This window comes from Rhincodon typus, chromosome 38, assembly GCF_021869965.1.
Source record: "Rhincodon typus isolate 14 chromosome 38, sRhiTyp1.1, whole genome shotgun sequence".
Taxonomy (NCBI): Eukaryota; Metazoa; Chordata; class Chondrichthyes; order Orectolobiformes; family Rhincodontidae; genus Rhincodon; species Rhincodon typus.
In genome coordinates this window covers 3,709,073-3,736,071 of record NC_063369.1, presented here as the reverse complement: position 1 = coordinate 3,736,071, position 26,999 = coordinate 3,709,073, and the positions used below count along the sequence as shown (strand labels likewise).

Genomic DNA, 26,999 nt, shown 5'->3' with positions numbered 1-26,999 from the left:
TTCCACACGCAGCTCGCGCACGGCAGCGCCACCGGCCGCGTGGAGGGCCCTACCAACGTCCGGCCCCGTGTTGATCCCTCCCCTCCGGCCCCCTGACCGGAGCCGGCACAGGTCCGGGGCGACCCCCCCGCCCTCCCCCCGGACCTGTGCCGGCTCCATGTTGAACGCCTCCCCGAGTTTGGTGTAGAGCTCCCGGACGTTGGTGAAACCCTCCACGCGGCCGGTGGCGCTGCCGTGCGCGAGCTGCGTGTGGAAGACCAGGCGCGGCCGGAGCGGGGGGCCTGAGGAGGAGGCCGACCCTGACCCGGGGCCCGAACCCGGCTCCCCGCCCGCCACCTCCGGCTCCAGCTGCCGGCTCTCGGCATCCGCTTCGTCGTTGTCCACCAGGGGAGCAGCTTTCTTCCAGCGACCCAGCGGCATTGCCCCGGCTCGTCGGCGGCGGCAGCAATGACCCGGCTCCCGCGGAGCTCCCGGGCTCCTGTCAGAGAAACGGCCGCCCAAGGGGCGGAACCCCGGCTCCAGGGGTATGTGATAGACAGCGGCGGCAACCAATCGGAAATCAGCGCTGACCGTTTATTAATAATTAATAAGCCTATCTACCAATACAAACCCAGAGTAGTCGCCCTCGCCCACCCAGGTCACGCAACGAAGGTCTTTATGAATATTAATAGATTTGGCTTGAAATTAATTATTAATCATCCAATCCGACCAATCTGGAAGGGACCTGCAAATAAGATGCATACATAATTAAACTTTAATATTCTGGTCAGATGGGATCAGCTCTGGGGAAAAGGATTGTAGAGAGAGGAACCCCCAAGACATTTAATAAGTATTTAGATGAACACTTGAAATGCCACAACGTACAAGGCTAAGTGCTGGAAAATGAGATTAAAATGGATAAATGTTTGATGACTGGCATTGACACAGTGGGCACAAGGGCCTTTTTCTATGCTATAAAAACTGTGTGACTGTAAAGGGTCTTGGGTTGGGCAAGGCTATATAAATGCAAGCTATTTGTTTCAATTCCGATGTAAAAAGTGTGGTCATTACCAAACACAATGCATCCGATCCACTGAATCATAGAGGTGTACAGCATGGAAGCAGACTCTTTGGTCCAACTCATCCATACCAACCAGATATCCTATATTAATCTTGTCCCATTTGCCAGCAATTGGCCCATATCCCTCCAAACCTTTCCTATTCATTTACACATCCAGATGCCTCTTAAATGTTGTAATTATATCAGCATCCACCACTTCCTCTGGCAGCTTGTTCCATGCATGTACCACCCTCTGTGTGAAAATGTTTCCCATTAGGTCCTTTTTATATCTTTCCCCTCTCACCTCTCCTATGCTGGGGAAAAGACTTTAGCAATTCACCCTATCTATGCCCCTAATGATTTTATAAACCTCAATAAGGTCACCCCTCAGCCTCTGATGCTCCAGGGAAAATAGCTCCAGCCTATTTAGTCTCTCCCTACGGCTCAAACTCTCTATCTCTAGCCACATCCTTGTAAATCTTTTCTGAACTCTTTCAAGTTTCACAACATCTTTCCTATAGCTGGAACCAACAAAAGTTTGTTGACTTTTGACATCTAGACTCGAAACATTAGCTTGCCCTCTCTCCACGGATGCTGCCTGACCCGCAGTGATTTCCAGCATTTTTTTGTTTTCAGTCTATATGCCCAACATCTGGGTAAGTCATTTTCACTTTCCAGAAAATTACATTCTATAGACTTCAAAACACACAGTAATTCTGGTGAAAGTACTGCGGCAATGACTATTGTAATACAGCTGGCTTTCTGCATAGTGACCTATCAACATAAAGTTGGTAGTGGGTACTGTCCCTATCTCTGAGCCAGAAACTCCAGGGTCAATTCCCACTCTGGGACATGGATGACCAGGGAGGACACATTCATAATCTGAATGGTGAATGCAGTAGCAGCAGGAGACGTTCCTAGTTTGCTGTGCAATACAGAAAATGTTGGACCTTCATCTGTAGGTCCAGACAACATGTAAAATGCATGCTACCAGAGCAACTCAGACACTGAGTGAACAGTAACATGCCATCAGCATAAATTACTTCTACTGGGAGTTCAGTCATTACTTCTTGTAAAAGGGTTTTCAATTTACCACAGAGCAGAAGTAACATTATAACCACAATAATGCATCTTATATTTTCTGCCATCATCTCACCACTCCCTGATACTAACTCATAGCTTCTGTGAGTTGGCAAGAGATTATTGCCATGCCAAATCCTTTCTTTCTCAAAGTGCTTTTAAAATTAAAACTGTCCAGCAAGTGCTGCTTTTAAGTAACTGTCAAGCACAGGGGGCTGCTCTGAATAGCACTACTGTGCTCCACGTCATCTCAAACTGAAGGATGTAAAGGATATAAGATTGTCACTAATAAATTCATTAAGAAATTCAGGAGAAACCTCTTAATCCAAGAGAGCAGTAAGAACCTAGATGCCGTTCTTTCTTCTTCCAGGATGTAAGGTCACTGACAAGGCCAGGATTCATTGCTCATCAGACAGCAATAATATCAACCACATTGTTGTGGGTCATAGAATCTTTCCAGCATGTAAGGAGGCCCTTTAGCCTATCGTGTCTGTGCTGGTCATCAAGCATCTGTCTATTCCAATGCCATTTCCCAGCACTTGGCCTGTAGCCTGTATGCTGTAGCATTTCAAGCGCTCATCTAAATATTTCTTAAATGTCTTGAGTGTTCCTGCCTCTACCACCCTTGTAGGCAGTGAATTCTGATACCCACCACCCTCTGGGTGAAAAGGTATTTTCCTCAAATCCCATCTTAACCTCCTGTTCCTTACCTTAAAACTGTGCTCCAGATTAGTGATCACTCTACCAGGAAGAAAGGTTTCTCCCTATATACCCATTCTATGCCCCTCAAACTTTGTACACTTCAATCAGGTCACCTCTTCTCAGCCTTCTCTGCTCTAAGGAAAACAACCTTCATCTATCTAGTCTCTCATAGCTGAATCATTCCAGCCAAGTAACATCCTGTCCAGTGCAATCACATCTTTCCTATGGCATGGCGACCAGAACTGCACACAGTATTCCAGCCGTGGCCTATGTAATGGTACATACAGCTCCATTGTAACCTCCTTGCTCTAGTATTCAATCTCTTGACTAACGAAGACAAGTATCCCACATGCCTTCTAAACCACTAGGGGTCTGGAGTCACGTATATGCCCAGACCACATAAGCACAGATTTCCTTTCCTAAAGGGCATTAGTGAACCAGATGTGCTTTCACAACAAATACATTCATGCTCACCATCACTAGGACCAGCTCTGAATTGCAGATTATACTAACTGAATTGAAATTTCACCAGCTGTTCTGAACACTAGCCCACACCTCTGGCTCAGTGACATTACCACACCACCACCATTGCTTAGAACAAAGAGTATTTGGAGAGAATAATGTAAATGCATTTAGAGGGAAATCAGGATAAAGGCATGGGAGAAAGGATTTGGAGGATATGCTGTTGGGTTGAGAGTGGGAGGAGGTTCATGTGTAACAATAGCATGGACCAGTTAAGTGGAATGGCCTGTTCCTGAGTTCTACATTCAGTGCAAAACAAAGGCACAGCATTAGCTCTGTCTTCATGTTGCATGAACAGGCAGGCTTCACTGGGCGGTGTGCGGTAAGAATGCCAAGCTGCAGATTCTCTGAATATCTGCCAATTTAAAACAAGGAGCACAGCCAATACAACAAAACCTATGTCATTATCAAAGTCCAGTCCTGGAAAATACCTCGAAACCTCTGAAAGGGTATTGGAAGCAGACTCGATAGCAACTTTCAAAAGGAAAATTGTATAAATAAATGAAAAAGAAGCTTAGCATGGCTGTGTGGAACTAATTGAAGAAAGTTTGTGGGCTGAATGTCCTCTCTGTGTGTCATACATTATAAACCTCTGCTAAACTATAGTATTCACTCTTTTCTTTTTATATTTTCCTTAGCCTCTCCCCATTTACTTATTGTCTGTCTCAGCTTCAGTCCCAAAGGAGCGACAGATTTTTTAATGGTTTAGTTGATTATAAATAAAATGCCTCACTCTGCTCAATATCCTAGAATAGCAACACTTTCCAATATTTATTACCATGTTTTGAAAATATTTCTTTTAACAGAATGGTTACACTCAGCCTTTCTTCTCAAGTTTGGTGTCTGAAGGCAGGGCTGACTTATTAATGCCATGACCTCCGTGTAAAAGCAGCCCACTTGATTGGCACCACATCCACATTCATTCACACCCTCCACCATCAACACTCAGCAGTGTGTACCATCTACAAGTTGCATTCCAGAAATTCTCCAAGCCTCCTCAGACAGCACCTTCCAAACCCACATTCACTCTCATCCGGAAGGACACGGGCAGCAGTTACAATGGGAACACCACCCCCTGCAAGTTCCCCTCCAAGCCACTCCTGACTTGGAACTATGTCACTGTTCTTTCAGTGTCAAAATCCTAGAATTTCCCTAACAGGATTGTGGGTCAACCAACAGCGCATAGATTTCAATAGTTCAAAAAAAGGCAGTTCACCAATACCTTCAAGAATAATTAAGGACAGGCAATAAATGCTGGCCCAGCAGAATGGGAATTGAAGCCCCATGCTGTACAATAATCTGATCCACACTGACTGCCTAGCAACTTAACCAATGTCAACATTTACCCAAGTGTTATATCCTGGAGCCATTGATAGTGATGGTCAAGGTTCCAATCTTGTTCCATCACATAACTCACCAGGAATTGCTCCCTGCCACCACCCGCAATCAGCTTTGTAGATTGATACTCAGCCCATTTAACTGATCTTCCTTAAGCCCTGGAGCAAAACTCAAACCTGGTACTTCTGACTCAGAGACAGGGATGTTTCCCCCTCCATCACATGACCTCCTCTTTTATGTTTGGATTACGACTATAATGCTGCTCACTACCGTACAAGGAATTTCAGAGATCAATAATATGGGACATTGTCAAAGTTTCAGTGGGGCAGCTGTGTCAGATGTAAGGCTGGTTACCTGCATACCTGTACTGGTCTGTAGATAGAATTAAACTTTTTCTGTTAAAACATTTAAGAGTGCTTACAAAATTAAAATGATTCCATCCGAATTCTCCCAGTTATGTAGCATGGAAGTCCCCACTATGTAATGGTGTCACTTTGTGGAAACCATCTTTCTCCAACTAGCTTCTGCAACCAAGTATCTGCAGACAAAACTGAAAATACTGACAGATTCAACTCTTGCCACTTTGAACAGGGTAGCTCATTTCAAGCTGGTTCATATGACACCAAGTATCACTGTAATCTTATCCGTCAAATTTAAAGACCAGTCCCAAGTATTGTGCTAATCCTAGATAATCCAGTTGACCGACAGTCAACAGACAGTACAGAATAAAGGGAGGCTCAAACTTAATTATTAAAAACCCAGGTTGCCCTTAAATTTATAAATTGCAGTGAAGTAGATCAGAAGGAACCAGTGCTATAGAATGAACGTGCAGCTTCTCTCTTACACTTGGCAACAAGTAAACAGCCAAGTGTATACAGCGACACTACCAGAATCCCTGATTCCTTGAAAGCACACAGAACTATACTGGTATATCAGAGAAATGGCTACAGTGCAGACAGGGGTATTTGGCCCATTGAGTTTGCACGTCTCCACCAAAGAATATCCCACCCAGATCCAGCCCCCAACACCCAATCCTGTAATCCTCATTTCCTATGGCTAATCCATCTAGCCTGCACATCCCTGGATACTACAGGGCAATTTAGCATGGCCAAACCACCTAACCTGCAAATCTTTGGAGTGTGGGAGGAAACCCATGCAGACACAGGGAGGACGTGCAAACACCACTCAGACACCAGAGGCTGGAATTGAACCCGGGTTCCTGGTGCTGAGACAACAGTGCTGACCACTGAGCCATTACGTTATATGAACGAATTGTCAACACATGCGCCAGATGTTTTTTTTGTTTATTCATGGAATGCAGACATCGCTAGCTAGCCAGCATTCATTGCCTATCCCTAGTTGCCCTCAAGAAAATGATGGTGAGCTACCTTCTTAAACCCCAGCAGCCCACCTGCTGTACATTGACCCACCATCCCCTCAGGAAGGGAATTCCAGGATTCTGACCCATGAATAGTGAAGCAATAGCAATATACTTCCACATCAGGAATGGTGAGTGGCTCGGAGAGGAACTTGCAAGGGGGTTGGTGTTCCTTTGTATCTGCTTCGAGATAGAAGTGGTCGTGGGTTTGGAAGTTAAAAGGTGCTGTCTAAAAGATCTTGGATGAATTTCAGCAGTGCATCTTGTGGATAGCACACATTACTGCTACTGAGCGTCAGTCATGGAGGGAATGGGGATGTTTGTCGATGTGGTGCCAATCAAGCAGGCCGGTCTGTCCTGGATGGTATCTAGCTTCTTGTGTGTTGTTGGAGCTGCACCAATCCAAGCAAGTGGGGAGTATTCCATCACACTCCTGACTTGTACCTTGTCGATGGTGGACAGTTGAACTTGTACACCTGTACAGTTAGTCAACTTCAAGCACAAACTATGGAGTTTTGCAAAAGAGCTTTTGAGATTCAGTTACTTCCAATGACACTGCATTTAATTGTTGATATCTAGTTGCCCAGAGAAGGTGACAGGGACACCACTCGCCAAGCTTTCTTGGACATCCCTATGAACAGCCAACACTGCAGTGAGAGACTCTCAGTTGGATTTGCAAGATCACAGGGTGCTACTGAAGCAGTTGACCTGGATACAAAACATTCTCATACTTTCTTCACAACACTCCCTCATTACAGGGCAGCTAACTTTCCCTGCAATACAGAAAACAAAGTTCTTCCTTTTGTTGGAGGAAAAAAAGATGAAACACCATAGATACATTGCATTCTAAAAATAAGACAGACAAAAACCACCATTTTGTTGTATTTTGTTAGAAGCTGGTTAATCTAGAGAGTAAATAAGTTCTTGCCCTTCTTAAAGCTGTCCACCATCTATAAAAGCAGGAATATTCTCCACTTGCTTGGAATGGGTACAGCTCCAAAGAATCTAAACAATCCTACTCCCTCCACTACTAATGCGCTGTGCCTACAATGCGTACCATTTGCAACATACACCGCAGCAATTTGTCAACACTCCTTTGACAGCACCTTCTGAACCTATGACCTCTAACACCTGAAAGGGCAACAGCAGTAGATACATGGGAACACCACCTTCAAACTGCCCTTTAAAGTCACATACTTTGCAGACTTGGATGGGAATTGTTCTCTTTCCTAATTGGATCAAAATACTGAAATTCTCTCCCTAAGCACTGTGGGAGCATGTTCACCACGGTGAGCACAGCAGTTCAAGAAAGTTGTTGGGCTCTTATGCTGTAGTGGTAATGTCCCTACCTCTCTGACAGGAGACCTGGGTTCAAGTCCCACCTTGCTCCACAGGTAATAACAACATGTCTGAACACGTTGATTTGGAAATATTCTCAAGAAAGTTGCCTGCAACAACGTCAAAGGCAATTAAAAATAAAACTACATCCAACATTTTATTCACCCAAAAGGGAAACCCATTTTTGGTTAAAAACTTTGCAACCAGACTGCAAATCAATTCGTTTGTTTGAGAAAATGAAGAAAAATGATTTATTGTTTTAACAAAGAGAGAGTTACAGAGTCAATATTTGACTAGAATGACCAATACAATTAATGCTGCATATTATTTTTGATTACAAATGAATGCATTATTTACACTGAACAGAACATATGGGATTGAACAGTTGGTGCTGCAGTGTTCTGAAGGTACAATCTGTATACCAGTTTTCAATTATGAAAAGACTTGAATATAGATTTTTTTTTTTTTTTAAAAAAAAAGCCATCAAGCAACTTGCTCAATAGTAAATGTTTCAAGTTGGGGTGGCTACTTTAAGACCACAACCTAGCAGCTGCAGTCCACTAAAATACTATTTCTTTCTTGGCTTGGCCCGTTCCCATAATCACTGGACTCCGAGGTTTCTGTCACAGTTACAGTGGCAGCAGTTCCTTGAGCTTTTCCTTCGTTGTGTTTGACAGATTTTCAGGAAATCGCACATGAAACTCAATCACCAAATCGCCACGCCGGTCTGGTTGTTTTGGCAGTGGCAATCCTTCAGATGCTATCCTTCTCTGTGAGCCTGGCTGAATAACATCCTTGAATGCCATCATGTGGGTTTTCTTATCCAGTGTCGGGATAGATAACGTGCAACCACAAAGCGCCTAAACAACAGAAGTAACAAAGGGGTTAGTAAAGTGACACTGGCTACCCATCTGCCCTCACAGAGATTTGACAAGAACAACCTCTCAACAACCTGCAATCGTACATCGCAATCAACTACCAAGACCTGCCAGAACCAAACAGACAAAAACCTGACATCCAATTTGCCCAAGGTGATGTTAGGAGAGGTGGCCAAAAGCTCAAAAGGAGGAAGTTTAAAGAATGTCTTAAAAAAGAGAGCGAGAGAGCACGCAAGATTGCTCATGAGAGCGTGAGCATGCTAGTGCTTCTGAAGATACAGAACATCAAACATTAAAATTGATGATACTCTTAAAAAGGTCAGAATCACAAGAATGCATAGATCTTGTAAAGAGATGTAGGGCTGAAGAAGGTAACAGTTTTGTTAAGGTGGAGCAAGGCCATAGAGGGATAACAATTTTGAAAAACAAAACATTTGTTTTAATAGGTAATTCCAAAAGAATTCAGCACAAAAGGGAACTAGTTCAGGCCATTACACCAAAGACAGCATTCCAATTTGTCACAACATCTGCTCATTCTCTACAATCCTAACTTTCCTCAAAACATTCACCCTAGTTTTGAGTTCCACCACTGAATTCACTTCCGCCCTCCTTTCAGACAGCACACTCCAGATCACTGCTCACTACATCAGAAAAATTATTGCTTCCATTTGTGAATTTTGCCAATTGTCTTACATATGCCCTCTGGTTGCCAGTGAAAACGTTGGCTCTTTACTTACCAGGTCAAAAACCTGTTCATAATTCTGAACCACTCAATTAAATCCCCTCTCTGCTCCAAGAAAAACCACTCCAGCTTCTCTAGTCTCTCCAGAGAACAGAAATCTTCCATGTGTGGGTGGTCAGACCCCCTTCTGCAAACCCCCCCAAGAGTCTTGATAAAACACAAATCAAAAACAGCACCTACCTCCCGGAGGCTGATCCTTGCTTGGTAGATGATGTCAGACCCATTTCGTTTAAAGACCGGATGTGGCTTGTCTTTTAGCACAAAGATAATATCTGCTGGAATGTTGTTGGCGGTTTCATCGCCCTCCTTGGGGAAGGTGATCTTTGTCCCTTCCTTCCAGCCCTTCTTGATTTCGATGGTGAGGATGGTGTCCTCCTGCCGTGACGTGTGCCGGTCAGGGTTCAGCCGCTTCCGCCGGATCTTCATCTTCTTGGTGCAGCCGGTGAAGATCTCCTCCAGGGAAACCTTCAGCTCGTGCGTGACTGGAGGGTCCTGCTTTTTGGCAGCGCCCCGCGTTCGCTGAAAGCCAGACATGCCACCCATGTTCCCCATGCCGCTCATGCCAAAGCTGCTGAAAGAGCTCAGTGGATCATCGTCGATCTCCATGTCTTCTTCGCCATTTCTTTGTCCAAAGAATATGTCGAATGGGTTCCTTCCGCCAAAGAATTCGGCAAACACGGCGTGGGGGTCCCCATGGAATGTGTACTGGAAGTTGGTGCCATTGGGACCTGCAGCTCCACCGCCCTTTAACCCTAAAGGCGATTCAGGAGGGAGACAAGGAGGAGAAAGAGATACAAGTTTTAGAAAATGACCAAACATCAGTGGATAGTGATAGTCTCAAGCCATCAAGATGAACTGACTGAACCCAGTAACAGTAGGGACAGGGAGAAAATGCAAACCAGCTAAATTGTCATAAACTGACTGTTTTGTTCAGTAATTACTGCCCAGAGAAACAGCATTACTCATTAACAACTTCTAAACCATGGGGACTGTCCATAAGCACTTTATGAAAAGTGACCACTGACACACATCCGAAGGAGATTGAGGTTGGGCAATTAAAAGACTCCTTTACTTTGTGGGACTTAGTGTGTCTTAACAGTTATGACAAGTGGCAGCGTGTGTTCTGGAAATTAGAGAGCACACAGGTTGTACAGCATGGAAACAGATACTTCAGTTCAACCTGCCCATGCCAAACAGATATCCTAAATTAATTAGTCCTATTTGCCAGCATTTGGCTCATTTCCCTCTAAACCCTACCTATTCGTGGATCCATCCAGATGCCTTTTAAATGTTGTAATTGTACCAGCCAACTCCACTTCCTCTGGTAGCTCATTCCATACAAGGACCAACCGCGTGTGAAAATGTTGCCCCTCAGGTCCCTTTTATACTTTTCCCCTCTCACCTTAAACCTATGCTCTCTCGTTTTGGACTCCCACCCACCTTGGGGAAAAGACTTGTCTATTAACCTATGCATACCTCTCATGATTTTATAAACCTCTAAGGTCACCCCTCAGCCTCCGACACTCCAGGGAAAATAGCTCCAGCTTATTCAGCTTCTCCCTATAGCTCAAACCCTCCAGCCCTGGCAACATCCTTGTAAATCTTTTCTGAACCCTTTCAAGTTTCACAACATCCTTCCTGTAGCAGGGAGATCAGAATTGAACACAATATTCGCCTGGATTTTGGTGGGTGACATTGTCAGAAACAGTCAAGAGTGTAACATTAGAGAAAGACAGTTCTTGGAAGGTTGCAGGGCTTGTGAGTTTGCAGAGACGTTGCTATGGAGGGAATTGAATTCAAGGGCAAGATGTTGAAACAGAGTCGCTGGTCAGGGGAACAAGCAGAGGAGTGAGAGACATGGAGAATTCTTAGAGATAGTAGGAACTGCTGATGCTGGAGTCTGAGATAACAAGGTGTAGAGCTGGATGAACACAGCAGGCCAGGCAGCATCAGAGGAGCAGGAAAGCTGACATTATGGGTCTGGACCCTTCTTCAGAAATGGGGGAGGGGAAGGGGGCTCTGAAATTAATAGAGTGAGGGGCAGGCGATGATAGAAGGTGGATAGAGGAGCAGATAGATGGAGAGAAGACGGACAGGTCAAGGAGGCGGGGATGAAGCCAGTAAGGATGAGTGTAGGTAGGGAGTTAGGATGGGGGTTGGTCAGTGAGAAGAGGAAGGGGCAGGTAGGTGGAAGGGAAGACAGACAGGTCGAGAAGGCAGGAATGAGGTGGGCTGGTCTTGGGATGAGGTCGGCGGGGTGGGGAGATTTTGAAGCTTGTAAAGTCCACATCCTTAGTTCAGGTACAGACACCAGCATTTTGGATAAAAAGCCGTCCAGGAAATCACTAATTGTATCTGCAGGTATCAAAAGATGTAGATGAGGGTTTCAGCAGATGAGGCGAGACGGGCAATATTGCTGATAAGAGCGAATACAGGATTGGAAGCTCACCATGGGGTCAAATTGGACACCAACTACAAGACAATGGTCAGAGAATGATGGGGGATAGAGTCCCTAGCTGGGGAACAGAGAATAGTTCTGGTGATTTATCTCTGCATTTACTAAAATTCAGAAAGCTAAGCAATTTGCGGGATGACGTAGACACAAAACTGTATAAGCAGGGTATCGCAAGTGCTCATCCTCATGGTTCATCCTCTGGAATCCCATGATCAAGTTAAAAGTTTAATGCTTCCACTTATTCCAGTCACCTTCAGTTACTGAGCACCTGAGCTCACCATCTACAGATCATCATGTTAAAAACATTAGGAAAAAAGGTCCTTCCACAACTCCAGACCCACACTTTCAAACAGAACAACCCATAAAACTGAAATGTTGAGGAGAGTAGGAATGTGTTGAAGGATCTGAACAGTGGCTTAGAGGTCCTCCTGTTTGGATGGTGCTATCTACATCACATGCACTCCAGGCTCACCTTCTATCACAACAGTTAAATAAAGGAAATAGCCGTGTTTAATATCAGCCTACGTTCAAGATAAATTTCAAGTGGTAAAGATAACGTAGGTCAGATAGTTCTCCGTCAGTTTATTACATACGAAAAGGGTTTCAGAGTGCACTTGTGGCCTTTTACCGGCGTCCTGTTTTGGTGAGTTCTGTTGGAATTTAGCTCCAGAGGCAACAACAATCAGATACTTAATCTTCATGGTCATCCTCACCAATATTGGTGAGCTCTTGGACCAAGTGAGATTGCCACCTCATGCCCAGATGTGCCCAGTTTCCAGTTTAATTCTTTAAAATTAGAGCCAGGCTGTTCAGCAGTGGTGCTGGGACTTTCTCACACAAAGAACAGTGAAAATCTGGAATTCCCTCTCCCTACAATATGCTGGGAAAGGTAGGAGCGGAAAACTTTAAAAATTAGCTCAGAGAACATAGGTGTCAGTGCTTGGACCAGCCTTTATTATTCATCCCTATTTGCCCTGCAGAAGATGGTGATGAGCCATTTTCCTGAACCACTGCCCATTTGGCCTAGCACTGGCGTAGCACCTACGACAATATTAGGGATGGAGTTCCAGGATTTTGACCCAGTGACAGCAAAGAAACGGCAATATATTTCCAAATTGTGATGGCGGGTGGCTTGGAGGGGAAAACATGCGGGCGGTGGTGTATCAGGAGAGTTAACCATAAGTTTTGTTCACATGAGCCCGTCTCTCAATCAGCATTCTTTTCATTGTAGAGGGCATCATCCCAGATGGCAGAAGTCACATGTTTGCAAGATGTTGTCTAAGGAGCCTGGACAAGCTAATGCGGTGAAACTTAATTGAACAGATTTCAAATTGAGTAATAAATCTTTGTTAGGACCATGAAACCAAGATGGATAAAATAACATCTAGATACAGATCAACCATGATCTAACTCAATTGCAAAGCAGGATTCAGGGACCAACTGGTCACTTCTTACCCACAACCAAATGTCCCTTAATAGTGTGTATTAACACCACTCCTATATCATTGTCAAGGAGGATGCAATGAACACAGTAACCCCAATTACTCCATAGGTTCACACACTCTGACTTGTCACTGGGAAAAACAGGCGGCTCAGGTGAAACTGGGCTTTCTTTCCAGGAAGACAACTAATGATTACAATTATCATTGTGGCAGGGAGGTGAGCTATTCATATATTCAGCTCATGTGGGTTACAGCTGTCCCTTTTTGTTTCCAAGTGCTGACCAACATGGATCTTATTCAGTCAGCAGGATCCAGCAATATAAAAGGAAGATCATAGTGAAAGGCTGATGTGGGCAAAGCCTGTGGTTAACTCTGATGATGGTCGGATGGGTATCGCAACACAAAGCAAGTGCTAGAAGGTCAGACAGTAGGAACATCGACAGTTCAATTTTGGGTCAGTGCTGAGTTAGCTGATCACAGGCAGTGCAACTGCCATTGGTTACAGTCATTCTGGTGCTGAGAAAAGGGTGAAAAACAAAATTGCATTTACATAGAGCCTTTTACACTCTGGCAGTGTGAAGGGCTCTACTGCTAATGAAATATTCTTGAATTGCAGCTCAAGACTAGGGATGGAGGAGATCAAAGATATAGTGAAGGATGAGACCAATGGGGAATTATGATTTAAACACTGATGTGTTATTGGAATTTGACCCAGCATAGGTCAGCAAGCACAGGGCGATGGTGATCAAGACATTTGACATTACAGTGAGAAATTTTCACTCAAGCCTTCTCATCCTGAGTAAATGAAGCCCAGTTCTTCTATTAGAATATTTATACTGTTACATCTGATTAGTAACCTGCTTTTATCAGAGTGAATGCTTTGCTACGAAACACAGCTGAGAGTTGAAAGCTGCATGTGCCCATTGACCCAGAGGATTTCAATGTATTTGCACCTGGTTTGCATATTAATTAGGCTCTGCAGTGAATCACTGCCTTCAGGCAGTTCTATCCATATGCAATATCGAAAAGCCAAAGTAGCAATTAAAGGCCACAAAGGCTTTCATCACAATTTTGAGTTACAGAGACTATAGGTGCAATTTTGAACCTTATGAAGAAACTACACCCATTCTGTATTTTGAAAACCACAGCAAGAAGTTCAAGATAGAAATGGCTACAGACCAGCCCTGCCCTGTTACTTTGGCAGTGCGATTAATGGCGATAGTTTCCACGCTGGCCCACTCACGATATCACAAGGAAGATCTGGCTTCAATCCAGAATGGTGGCAGTACATACCCTTCCTAAATCAGGTGGGAAGGGTGGAACTAACAATAACTTGAAAGCCACAAGTGAGGATAATAATTTCGGCCATCTTAGTTCAGCCATCCCAAAACAATCATCCACCTTCCCTTGTTGTCATATCTGATTGGATTTCTTTGTTACAGCTTTGATACTCTATCCATTCTAAATGCTGTCCACTCTACTGAGGGAAAATAACTCCGTACCAACAATCAAGAACGTTGTAGATTTAAGTCTTAATTTTTAGCTGAATGACAACAATTAGAAAATGTGCAAGATGGATAGATTGCCAGATATCAAGGGATATAGAGATGATGCAGGAAAATGGCATTGAAGCAGGTTGAATGACAGAGCATGTTGGAGGGGCTCAATAGCCTTGTCCTGCTCCCAAGTGCCTAATTTGATCTACATTAGATCTTTGCCACTTTAAATTTAAATCAGATTCCTGAACATCAGCCAATATGAAACACAATCATTTCGTTTTACTTATCTGTTGTGATACAACTAAAGTCCAAAAAGTAAATCAGTCAGACAGCACCACCTGAAAAGGAGTGTGCCAGGGTCAGATTAAAGTCTTTCTTACCTTCTTCGCCATATTGATCGTAGATTTCCCGTTTCTTAGGGTCACTCAGGACATCATAAGCCTCAGCAATTTCCTTGAACTTATCCTCTGCATCTGGAGATTTGTTCTTGTCAGGATGGTACTTAAGGGCTAGCTTCCTGTATGCCTTCTTGATATCTTCTTCTGCTGTTCCTTTAGTAATGCCCAGTATTTTATAATAATCCTTCCCCATCTTCTACCTACAAAAGTGTAAAAGATACCATGTTAGGTCAGCACTCAGTCTCCATCTCAGCACCAGAGGGATGGTCCCCTTCTCTCACCATTTCCCTGCTCCACCTAGTGCAACCAAACAGTTCCAACAATCATCTGCTGTACCTGACGAACATGACACCTCCCCCAGAAGCCGAGGAAACAAGTAGTGTCAGGCAGATCTCAGTGGCTCGTATTCCCATCTGAGTCCATGAGCCTTGCATTCAGGCCCTGTTCCAGAGAAATCAGGTCAATTTAGTTGGCATTCTGTGCAGTATAGAGGAGTGCTTTCATTCAACTAAGACCCCGCCTGGCCTTAAAGGTAAGTGTGAAAGATCCCAAGACTTATTCCTCAGCCAGCATCAACATAAGGGATTCTCTGGTCATTATCACATTGCTGTTTACTGGGGGTTGCTGTGCAGAGGACTGGCTGCTGTGTTTCCTGCATTACAACAGTGACTATACTGCGAGGTAGCAGGGGACATCCTGTGGCGATGAACAGCACAACAGAAACACAAGATTCTCTCACGAAATGAATTAATATCCGAGCAAGGGGTCAGAACAAGAAAAGGGTCTCAATTCTGAACACATTCTTGCCTGGTGTCTATACCCACACGAGAGGGGCAGCACAGTGGCTCAGTGCTTAGAACTGCTGCCTCACAGTGCCAGGGACCTGGGTTTGATTCCATTCTGGGGCAACTTTCTCTGTGGAGTTTGCACTTTCTCCCGGTGTCTACCTGGGTTTCCTCTGGGTGCTCCGGTTTCCTCCCACGGTCCAAATATTTGCAGGTTAGGTGGATTGGCCATGCTAAATTGCCCATATACTGTCCACGGATATGCAGGCTAGGTGGGTTAGCATTGGAAAATGCAGGACTACATTTACAGGGTGTAAGTCAGGGTGCAGTTAAATCCCCTCTATATTTACAAATACAGGGTTACAGGTGGGCGGGGGGGGGGGGTGAGGAGTCTGGGCAGGATGCTCTTCGGAAGGTCGGTGTGGACTCAATGGGCCGAATGGCCTGTTTCCACACTCTTAGAGGTTTCATGATTCTGGTTACTTACTCAGAATGGGATGGACTTGGTGGATAGTTCTGCTCCCCAGCCCTGGCTTTCTGAACCATAAGTAACTTGCTGCTGTCCTGATTAACATCCACGTGTATTAATCTAACTGAAGGGATACAATTGCATTAAAAGCAGGCTGGAGAAAGTTCACTGGATTGATTCCTGGAATCACAGGGATATCAGATGAAGAATGTTGGATAGGTTGGGCCTGTATGTCAATTGGTGTTTACAAAACTGACAGATGGATAATTGGACTGAAACCTACAAGATCCTGAGGGGACTCAGTAGATGCCAAAAGGATGCTCCCCCTTGTGGGAGAGAACGAGGGGACAGAGCTTACCTTATCTGAAAAATTATTCTGTGATCCTGGAAAGGTTGCAAAAAAGATTTACAAGGATGTTCCGAGACTGGAAGGCTTGAATTATGAGGAGAGGCTGGGACATTTTCCCTGGAGCGTATGAGGCTAAGGTTTGTAAACTCATGAGGGGCACAGATAAGGTGAACAGCTAAAATCTTTTCCCCTGGGCAGGGGAGTGCAAAACTAGAGGGCATAAGTTTAAGGTGAGAAGGGAAAGATTTAGAAGAGACCAAAGCAGCAACTTTTTCCACAGAGGGTGGTGCATATATGGAACAAGCCATCAGAGGAAGTCGTCGATCCTGCTAGAGTTATAACATTTACAAGGCATCTGGACGGGTATATGAATAGGAAGGGTTTAGAGGGATATTGGCCAAATGCTGACAAATTGGATTAGTTCAAGTTTAGGAAGTCTCGTCAGCATGGACGAGTTGGGCTGAAGGGCCTGCTTCCGTGCTGTATGTCTCGATGTTCTCAGACTCACGAGAATTTTCAGTTCAGATTTATGATCCTCCTTAAACTGACACAGAATGTTTTCAGACTAACGAGGTACAAACCCTATTGTAACCTTTTTCACTATTGGTTACTCAAGTGGTAATATCCTGGGGCTTATTTATTTTTCAGGAAAGATCCTCCGCCAGTGCCAAGTATTTGCCACGTGATATTGTGAAGACTTCTGTATCAGGGAGATTGTACCTGCTTTGGATCTGAAGTTGACAACTTTGGAACAAAATACTGGCTCGGATATATAGCCTTGAGCTGTTCCAAGTAAAGGACCTTAAATTTACCTTGAACTGGGGCCAGCATTTTGTAAGCTAACTCAAATGCACAGACAGAATGGGATCAATGTCCAACTTAATCCAAATTTTCTTGGGATGGTTGAGGGATTTCTTTGGGTTTTTTTTATATTCACCTGGGCAGGTAGATAAGGGCTCAATTACTCCATTAGAAACACCTCTGGTAACGCAGCACTCCCCCAAATTTGCATCGGAATGGACAACTTTCAGACTTAACGGGTGAAGATATTTACTGAAGCAAGTTATTGAGCAGTACAAGTAATTTTTTTTATTCAACCTGTTTAGACGTGTTATGACACCCCTCTAGAGCAGATGGAAGGTGAACCCAGACCTGCTGGTCCGGAGGTAGGGTCAATGCCACAAAAGCCCCACAATTAACTTCCAAGATGGCAGCAGAGTAGCAGCACAATGTGCTGACTCCTGGCTGGAATTCATTCGCTCTGTCCACTTTTACGTTGTTTTTCCTTCTTTCACAGCTTTTTTCCCCCTTTACTTTAATCTACTTAAATTCTGTGGAGACAGCGGCAACTTCAAGGTATCAGCATATCTGAGGCAGTGGAGGGAGTTGGCTTTGGTACAGCGCAGCAGAGGTCAAGCCCAGCACGGAGGGGAGAGTGAGAGAGTGAGCTCATCATGGCTAAGCACTTGAGGACTGTGATGTTGAATTTTTAATTTACTTTATTTTTCTACTTTATACCGAGGTACCTTTATACCCAAGTTAGAGACAAAAAAAAAAGTCCTGCAGGTGCTGGAATCCAAGGTGGAGAAACAGGAGGCTGGAAGAACACAGTAAGTGAGGCAGCATCTGGAGGAAAGGAGAAGTCAACACTTTGGGTATTACCCTTCTTCAGGGCTGGATGGGAGGGCAGGGGGAGCTGCAGATAAAAGGGTGGGGAGGGTGGGGGCAGAATAGTGGTGATAGGTGAGCACCGGTAATAGGTACGACCTGGTTGGTCGATGGGAGGGATGAATCCGGCAACTGCCCACCACCCCCTCCAACATGTCCATCCTCTGCCTCCTCTAGTGTCACAGCGATTCAGAAAGCAGATTTGAAGATCAACACCTTATCTTCTGCCTGGGCACCCTGGAGCCCAGAGGACTCAACATGGAGTTCTCCAATTTCAAGTACCTTCCCACCCATTCCCCAGCTCCTCTTCTAGCCCCACTCCCTCCCTTCCAGTCACCAACCGAATTCATCCCTCCCATTGACCAATCAGGTTGTACCCATGTCCACCTATCACCACCATTCCACTACCCCCTTCCCCCCGCCCCCCGACCCCCGACTTTATCTGCAGCTCCCCCTACCCCGACATCCAGTCCTGAGGAAGGGTTATACCCAAAATGTTGACTTCTCCTTGCCTCTAGATGCTGCCTGGCTTGCTGTGTTCTTCCAGCCTCCTGTTTGTCTACCTTTTATACCTAAATGGCACCTGGAATGGTGACATCGTACACTTTTCACTGTACTCCTGTATCCCTGTACTTGAGTACACATGACAATGAACTCTAATTCTAAAGTGGTTATAGATTACTTGCTACTGTTCACTTGAAGCTAGGCAGCAATTTGAGAACTGCAAAAAAGACCCAGAGATAATTAGCAGCTCATTTGTGTTTAATTAAGAATCAGATTAGACGGCAGCAAAATGCTAGATGTTGGTCTCACGACATTTGAACATGCTCATATTGCTGGGCATAAGGGACACTACTACAAGATCTTATCTGTGGACTAGAAGGCCGGGGTTCAATTCCCACCTGCTCCAGGGGTGCATTATAAACAGGTCTGAACAAGCCCATTAAAATGCCACACAGTGCTAGGTATCAAATGGAACTGAGAATGCTGCTGTTCATTCGGCAGAAACAGCTGTACTCTCAATTTTTAAGAGTGAAATGTGTAAATGATTTACCTGGACAAGAGCAGCAGTTTGAAATTTCTAGAATGATCCAAGGAAGCAAGGTTTGAGGCTAGGCAAAATGTGTGTTCTGTATGAATACAACACTGGTTTTCAATCAATCCTGAATTCAATCTGGAGGAACAGTGGCATCAAGGTAGAGAGAAGCTGGAAAAGTTGCAAGGAAGATTTTAACGTGACATCAAAACGGAGTTTTTTTTTTGGGCTATTCTTAAAAATTGGACAAGCAGGAGCTCTGCACAGGCAAAAGCTACCAGAAGGCTTCATAATTCTGAAGGAGTTGGAGACAGATATTTTCACTTCTTGGGGACACCAAAGTTATGAGTTACACATATAGAGTTGGTCACCAAGAGGAAATTCAGTAGAAACTTCAGGTAAGAAAGTAGAACTTGCTAATGCAGGGAATGGGTGAGGTGAAGAACAGATACATTCAAATAAAAAGCTAGACAGGTACACACCATGGAGAAGGATCTGCTAATGTGGCAAGATGGAGTTTGGTGGACAGGCGTGAATGAAACTCATCACAGGAACAGACCTTCACAGGGTTCGGCAACACCGAGGCAAGCAGAAAGAATGGTCACCAGTTTGACTCCTGAACTATGCTAAGTAACATATTAATGTACAAATTAAGGGCAGGTGTAGGCCACACCTCTCCTTGAGCTCTCACTGCCATTCAATAAGATCATAGCTGATCTGATTGCATCCTCTCGACTCCACTTTCCTGTTTATCCCCAATACTCTAATTCCCTGGTCAATCCAGAATTTATTTACTTCTGCCTTAAAAATATACATGGCCCCACTTCCACCACTTTCTTGGTAAAAGTTCCAATGAAGACGAGGAGAAATGTTTTTCAGAGATTCTTCGTCCAGTTGCCAACTCTTTTAGCTTCTCCCCAACTACAGATGTATGGAGTCACAAATTCACACCAGTTTCCCTGATAGATATTTTCGATCAACCCATTCAGATGTATTATGACACATTTCAGGAGCACGTACAACTTGAACCAGGGCATTCTGGTCCAGAGGTAGGGAAAATACCATCACATCGTAAAAACCTGTGCTGCCCCATCCAGCCCAACAGTTTCCTTGTTAATTCCATCAGTATGCCTGTTATCTCCATTTACTTCATAGAATCCCTACAGTGTGAAGTACGCCATACAGCCCATCGAGTCTACACCAACCCTCCGAAGATCATCCCACCAAGACCCACCCCCTACCCTATCATTCCGCATGTTCCATGGCTAACCCAGCTAGTCTGCATATCCTTGGACACAATGGGCAATTTACCAATCCAGCTAACCTGCACATCTTTGGATTGTGGGAGGAAACCTGAGCACCTGGAACCCGCACAGACACGGGGAGAACATGCAAACTCCACACAGACAGTCGCCTGAGGCTAGAATTGAACCCAGGTCCCTGCTGCTGAAAGGCAACAGTGCTAACCACTGAGCCACCGTGCTGCCCTTTCAAATTAAATTTAAAATATCAAATCAGAATGAAGAAAGGCAATGTCTTCCTACACTTTCCTCTGTGATAGACCCAAGCAACTCTTTTAAAGAGGAATTCAGCAAGAGTGTGACCTGAATTTTGAAATCATTGTAGAATCACAAATGGTAAGAATAGAACAGGTGCTTGGTCAAGTCTGTCCCACACCAACAATGCCTGCAGTTTCACAACTAAACATTGCATCCCATATCCTGACCTACTTGGCCCTCAAAATGATATGGAAAAAAAGCTACTGGGCAGAAACCATTGCATCTGAAGTTCAGTCTTGTTCCATGCGCCTGGCACGCTCAGGTACATCTTATTACAAATTACAAAACTCTATTGCACAATCTTCAAATTCAGCAGTCAAATTAACAACCTGAAATTCAGGTCACGTTTGGAGATATGGAAGTCTTCCATTAAAATGTATAGATCATATTTTCTTTTAAACTCACATCATGTATTAAATATATTCATTTAGATTTTTAAAGCAAGGACTTTTGGTTGGGGGCGGGGCGGGGGGGGTTGCTTAGCATTTCAATTGAACTGGGGAAATTAATTCATATTGTAATTTATGACCATGTCCTGCACAGTCACTAATTTCTTAGGGATGAACAAGACATGGATGACCAAGACATGGATGACAACAATACCCACATCCTGCGAAAGGATATTTAAATATGGACAGAGGAATTCTGAACAAAGCAAGCCATTAGCAGTGTGTTAAGAAATAAATAGGAAATCAAGTGATATGAACAGGAAGTGTGACAAGACATTAAGAGTTTTTTTGTCAATTACAGATTGGAGTTGATCGCCTGGATATCACATGGGAGAAAAGAATCCCCTAGTGTGGAAGCAGGCCATTCGGTGTATAGAGTCCACATCAACCCTCCGTGCATCCCATTCAGACCCACTCTCTACCCTATCCCTGTAACCCTGCATTTTCCATGGCTAACCCACCTAACCTGCACATATTTGAACTGTGGGAGGAAACTGGAGCACCGGCAAAAACTCACACGGGGAGAACGTGCAATCTCCACATAGACAGTTGGCTGAGGGTGAAACTGAATCCGGGTCACTGGCGCTGTGAGGCAGCAGTGCTAACCACTGAACCACCATGCCACCCTCAATTCAAGGCTGAATGTTGAGAGGGAAGGGGTGGAAACAGTGTGCATGGGACTTTTTTTTTAAAACAAAGGTTTTGTGTAAAAATGATTCAGAAAATTCCATGTTCAAGATTAGTTTGGATAAGTGAAAAGGAGAAAAACGAAAATGCTTAAACGGGCAATTGTCATTATGAGTTTAGTGTTCCCAGGCCAGGTAAAGCCCATTTGGGCCGAATGGCCCGAGACTATATGACAATTTCTGTACTCTATCCTTGCAACTATTTTCTAGAGTTCAAAGTTTAGTGTGTGGAAAACTAAAACATCCCTGTGTATAATCAGATAAATAAAAGGTCTCTGGGCTTATAGTCCAAAGAATATTTAACTATCTAGCGTTCAAAGCGCTTCAGCGTCTGATCCTTACTTATGGTGCAGAACTCCAACTGAATTTGGAGCCTGCTGTGTTCATCCAGCCCTGCACCTTGTTGTCTCGGATTCTCCAGCATCTGCAGTTCCTACTATCTCCAACTGAATTTGGGTCTGTCTAGGGAGTTCAGGAATAAACAATTGGATTCTCATTAATCTCACTTTCTTTTGAAAAAAAAGGCAGAGGGGTGAAAAATCAACTCATTATCTACACAAGCTGAGAGCTACATCAGATAATCTGAAATCAATAGTTTTGCAAATGTGAAGAGATCTCGACAACTTCTTGGCAACATCAATATTTGAGAAATTTTTAAAAGTGTGCTTCTGCTCTTAATCAAGTTTCAGCCACTACAGCACTTTTCTTTTGAGTAGTTTGAAAGCCTTCCAGACGCATAGGGTGGGGTGTGCCAATATTTGCAGGAAACACCGGCATGAATATTTGGAAACTGTCCCCAAATATATCATATCTACCAGGACAAGATATAAAACTCAAACATGGCAGACTGAATACTGGCACCTCTCAAACCACCAATTCAATAGCTCTCTGAAGCTAGAGTCAACGTCTTAAATAATCAACACAGCATTATATTACACTGTCACTCGTGGATAGACTTAATTATAGCATTTAACCATCCACTTGTTCTCTTTTTAAAAAAAAAGGCAGTTCCGTTTTCACTAGCTCCATTATACAAGGTCACTGCTTATTTCACACACTAAGAGACACCCACTCCATGAAAAAAAATAATACAAGCATGATAGCAAAGGCAATTAATTCACTGTAATTTTAGTTGCATCAACAGGTAGATTACCTTCCCCCTTTACCTCCAAAGAACTGACATTTTGATTTTTATAAAATGTCAGACTGGCAGTCATTGGCAGAAATACTCAAGCAGCTCTACACTATCCAGGACAAAGCAACCCACTTGATCAGCATCCCATCCACCACTTTCGACATCAACGCACACGTTGCAGTATTTACAATCTACAAGATGCACTGCAGCAACTCACCGAGGTCCCTTCAACAGTTTACCCCCAAAACCAACATGCTGTCAGCTTTGAAGGAGAGGCAGCGGACACATGGGAACACCATCACCTGCCAGTTCCCTTCCAAGCCACACACCATCCTGGGTTGGAAATACCACTTCTACTTCACTGACAAATGGTTTGCAACAGTTCAAAAAGGCAGCTCACCACCCTCTGCTCAAAGGCAATTAGAAATACCAATAAATGCTGGCTTTGTTAGTGATACATCTTGAGATTGGACAAAGAAAAGCCTGGTCTCGCGAGTGAAACATAGAAAATAGGAGTGGGCCATTCAACCCTTTGAACCTGCTCAACCACTCAATATCATCATGGCTAAGCATCCATCTCAGTACCTGTTCCCACTTTCTCACCATAATCTTTGATTCACATAGACCTGATGATCTCACGTTCTGGTTGCCTGATCACCCCAATTTCCTTTGTCCCACCATCAGCAACCATACTCAGGTGCCCAAGTCCTAAACACTGCAAGTACCTCCCTAAACTTCTCTGTTCAAATCGCTCATTAACACCTACCTCTTTCAAACATTTGTCCTAATATCTCCTTGTAAGGCTGTGTCAAACCTCATCTGATCCTGCTCATTTGGAGGACCTTGGGTGTTGTTTAGAATACTGTTCGAAAATGTGCGATTTAATTACGAGTTTCGAATGAAGTATCAGGAAGAAGCAAAAATAGATGCGGTCAATTGAATAAGGAAACTGGGTTAGGTGCCGGGCAGATAAAAATATTCAAATGCAAACAGTCCAACCGCAGAGCTGCACCCTCATCCTTCCAAATAAGCAAGATTGGAAGGAAAGCTGGGATGAGAAGAGGACAAGTCAGCCCATCAACTTTCAGCTACTATCTGGACTCACTGTTGTATCTACTTCTTTTTCCACCATTGTAAACATCATGATCTCACCTGACCAACTGAGCAAGCCATTCAAGAAATTTACTCAGGCTCCTAGATGTTTACAGCACAGGCGGAGTCTATATGGCCCACCGCTTCCACTCCAATGATCTGACTACACTAATCCCAGTTTCCACTTCTTGACCTGTAGCTCTGCAATTCAATATCTAAACATGGTTTCAATGTTATGAGAGTTTCTGGCCCAACCAACCTTTTCCAGGAATGAGTTCCAAACTCCCACTACCCTTTGGGTTAAAAATATTACCCTCTTAGCCTTTGACCTTTTACCTTAAATCGATGCTTCCCCAGTTACGGATATCATCTAATGCACCCTATCTGCACCCCTCAATCTTACATCTCTATTGGGTCACCTGACAACCCCAGCTTATCCAATCTTTCCTCACATTTCAGACCCTCCAGTCCAGGCAGCATCCTGGTAAATCTCCTCCGTACCCTCTCTAGTGAAAAATCACATTCTCTCCATAGTGTGTCGATCAGAACTGCACACATTACTCCAATTGTGGCCTACCTAGTGTTTTATACATAACCTCCTTGATGTAGTATTCTACAGCTTGGCTAATAAAGGCAAGTATCCTAAACACCTTAACCAACTTACCTACCTGCCCTGCTACCGTCACAGATCTGTGGACATGCACATCAAGGTCCCTCTGAACTTCAATACTTCCCACGGTGCTATTTACAGTGTAATCCTTTGCCTTGCTGGCCCTCGCCAAGTGCATTACCTCTTTTTTCTACACTAATTCCATTTGCCACTACCCTGCCCACTTGAGCAGTCCACTGATGTATTCCTGCCATTTATGGCCATCTTCCTGACTTTTTGCCAGCCCCACTGGAAACAGACTTCCAGTCAGAGAAATTTCCCTCTACTTTTTGGGTCTTAGCTAATTCTAGATCTAATGTGCCACTTTGTATTGGATCCCATGAGCTGTTTGTTAATTGGACCAGCTATCTCAACCATTGCCGCGTAAAAAAAATCCTTCCGTAGTTCTGCTTCAAGTTCATATCACCTGGTTCAGTATGTTACTTCCCAGCTGTCTTTTGAGGAAAAGAAAATCAGCAGTTTGAAAATAACGTCAGGGGTGTTCCTCCCCAATGTCCCGGTCAATATCTTTCCTCCAACCTACTTTGATACTGTAAAAACATCTCAGTTTAGTCCTTACCACAGCCATGCTGGACATGAAAGGTGCTATAAAGACAAGTCTTCCCTTGCCCACCAACCTGCATTAGTTTAGGTTTTTAATTTCAAACCTACCTGCGTTGCCACCAACATTGTCAGTGAGGCAGAGTCACGAACCCTTCAGTCCAACTTGTCTGTGCCAACCAAATATCCAAAAATCAATCCAGACCCATTAGCCAGCATTTGGCCCACAGGCCTCTAAACCTTTCCTATTCATGTACCCATCCAGATGTCTTTTAAATGTTGTAATTGTACAAGCCTCCATCACCTCCCTGGTAGTTCATTCCACACAAGCACCTCGCTCTGCAGGAAAGTCTTCCCCTTAAGGTCCCTTTTAAATCTTCCCCCCCACCCACCTCACCTTTCCCATCTCTAGTTTTGGACTCCCCTTCCCTAGTGAAAAGGCCTTGACCCATTCACTCTATCCATGCCCCTCAAGACATTGTCCTGCATTACCTAAGGATCAATGGACCTTCTCACCCTCCTCGTGACCATTCATCCACGACTCCATTTACATGGCTCGCTGCCGCAGAAAGGCTGCCAACATTACAACCCAGTAATGATCTCCTATAACCTCTTCTGTCAAGCAGAAGATACAGAAGCCCAAACACAAGGACCAGCAAGTTCAGGAAGAGCTTCTTGCCAGCTGTTATCTGACTGATAAACAGACTGTCTAGCCTCAAATAATGCTGATCTTGCTAACATTGATCTCACCTAGCGCACACCCTGTGCAACGTAACCTGTATGCCTGTCTATGTCTTTTTGACCTGTACATCCTTGCTTACTATGATCTGCCTGTACCACTGGTAAACAAAGCTTTTCACTATACTTTGGTACATGTGACAATAAATCAATCACACACCTCCACTGACTCTGACGAGACCTTTCCCTGACTCTGTATAGCTCACCCTTCTCTCCATTCACAACAGTCAACCACAGCCCCCGCTTCACCTTCTTTTCTGATGGCAAAGAAAACCACCTTAAGTTTTTGCTAATATTCCAGATACACAACTACAATGGAAGAGACAAGAGTTATAAAGTCATGCAGCAGAGAAACAGGTCCTTAGGCCTACTGTACTGATTTCAGGGAGTTCTTCGCAACCCTTTGTCAATGGGGTTGCAGAGATTACAGAGTCCAAAGAAAATAGCAAGCGATGGAGAGAAAGCAAAACCATAACCATTTGACGTTTTAACACCTCCCCCCCCAAAAGACCAACTGAAATCATAAGCTCAGAAACTCAATGCAAATGGCACTTTTTTCAAGGAGATCTCCCATTTCAAATAAGTCCTGGCCTAGTTTCACCAGCCAGCTGGTGTGGTTACCCTTTTCAGTTCTGAAAGGTCAGCAGGACTCAAAATGTTAACTGCATTTCTCTCTCGCCACAGACACTGCCAGACCCACTGAGTTCCTCCTGCAATTTCTGTTTTTGGTTGTAATCCCCACGTTAGCTGGGATCTGACAAATCTGACAGTTGATCAGTCAGTGTCAGGTTACTCTGAGTTGCTGAGAAAAGGAATTTTGTTATGGGTGGGTGGGGGAAAATTGTAAAGATCCTTCAGTTCTGGTATACTGCCAGGATGGGATACATCCATATAAAGATAATTAAACCCCGCTTTATTACCAGAACACGGGAGGAGCGGGGGAAGAAAGGTAAAAGAGAGAGAGGTAGAAGTGATGGCTTTTCTTAACCGTTGCAGGTTTACGTTGAAGGTA

The 26,999-nt window shown here is 44.1% G+C and overlaps 2 protein-coding genes across 3 annotated transcripts in view; both read right to left on the bottom strand.

The window, feature by feature from the left end:
• LOC109936998 (PDZ domain-containing protein GIPC1-like) overlaps positions 1–508 on the bottom strand; it is a 30,045-nt gene extending 29,537 nt beyond the window's left edge. The window contains exon 1 of the mRNA XM_020535616.2: positions 145–508. Within this exon, the coding sequence (XP_020391205.1) occupies positions 145–420 (276 nt within the window). The 5' untranslated portion in view covers positions 421–508. The remainder of the gene's footprint in view (positions 1–144) is intronic.
• A 7,108-nt stretch (positions 509–7,616) lies between these two features.
• LOC109936999 (dnaJ homolog subfamily B member 1) lies at positions 7,617–22,270 on the bottom strand. Of its 2 annotated transcripts, none has more exons than XM_048617784.1 (4): positions 22,155–22,270; positions 14,794–15,011; positions 9,198–9,769; positions 7,617–8,257 (listed from the first exon to the last, which is right to left on the bottom strand). In XM_048617784.1, the coding sequence occupies exons 2-4, from the start codon at positions 15,002–15,004 to the stop codon at positions 8,027–8,029; spliced, it is 1,014 nt and encodes a 337-aa protein (XP_048473741.1). In that variant the 5' UTR covers positions 15,005–15,011; positions 22,155–22,270; the 3' UTR covers positions 7,617–8,026. The 2 variants fall into 2 exon arrangements, with proteins under 2 accessions (XP_048473741.1, XP_020391206.2); XM_020535617.2 differs by lacking the exon at positions 22,155–22,270 and adding an exon at positions 19,137–19,319.
• Positions 22,271–26,999: the final 4,729 nt, after the last annotated feature.

Coding starts and splice junctions, on each gene's coding strand:
- LOC109936999 (XM_048617784.1), bottom strand. CDS start 15,004: ATGGGGAAGGATTATTATAAAATACTGGGCATTACTAAAGGAACAGCA. Junction 9,770..14,793: donor CGATCAATATGGCGAAGAAG/GTAAGAAAGACT, acceptor AATCGCCTTTAG/GGTTAAAGGGCGGTGGAGCT. Junction 8,258..9,197: donor CAAGGATCAGCCTCCGGGAG/GTAGGTGCTGTT, acceptor TCTGTTGTTTAG/GCGCTTTGTGGTTGCACGTT.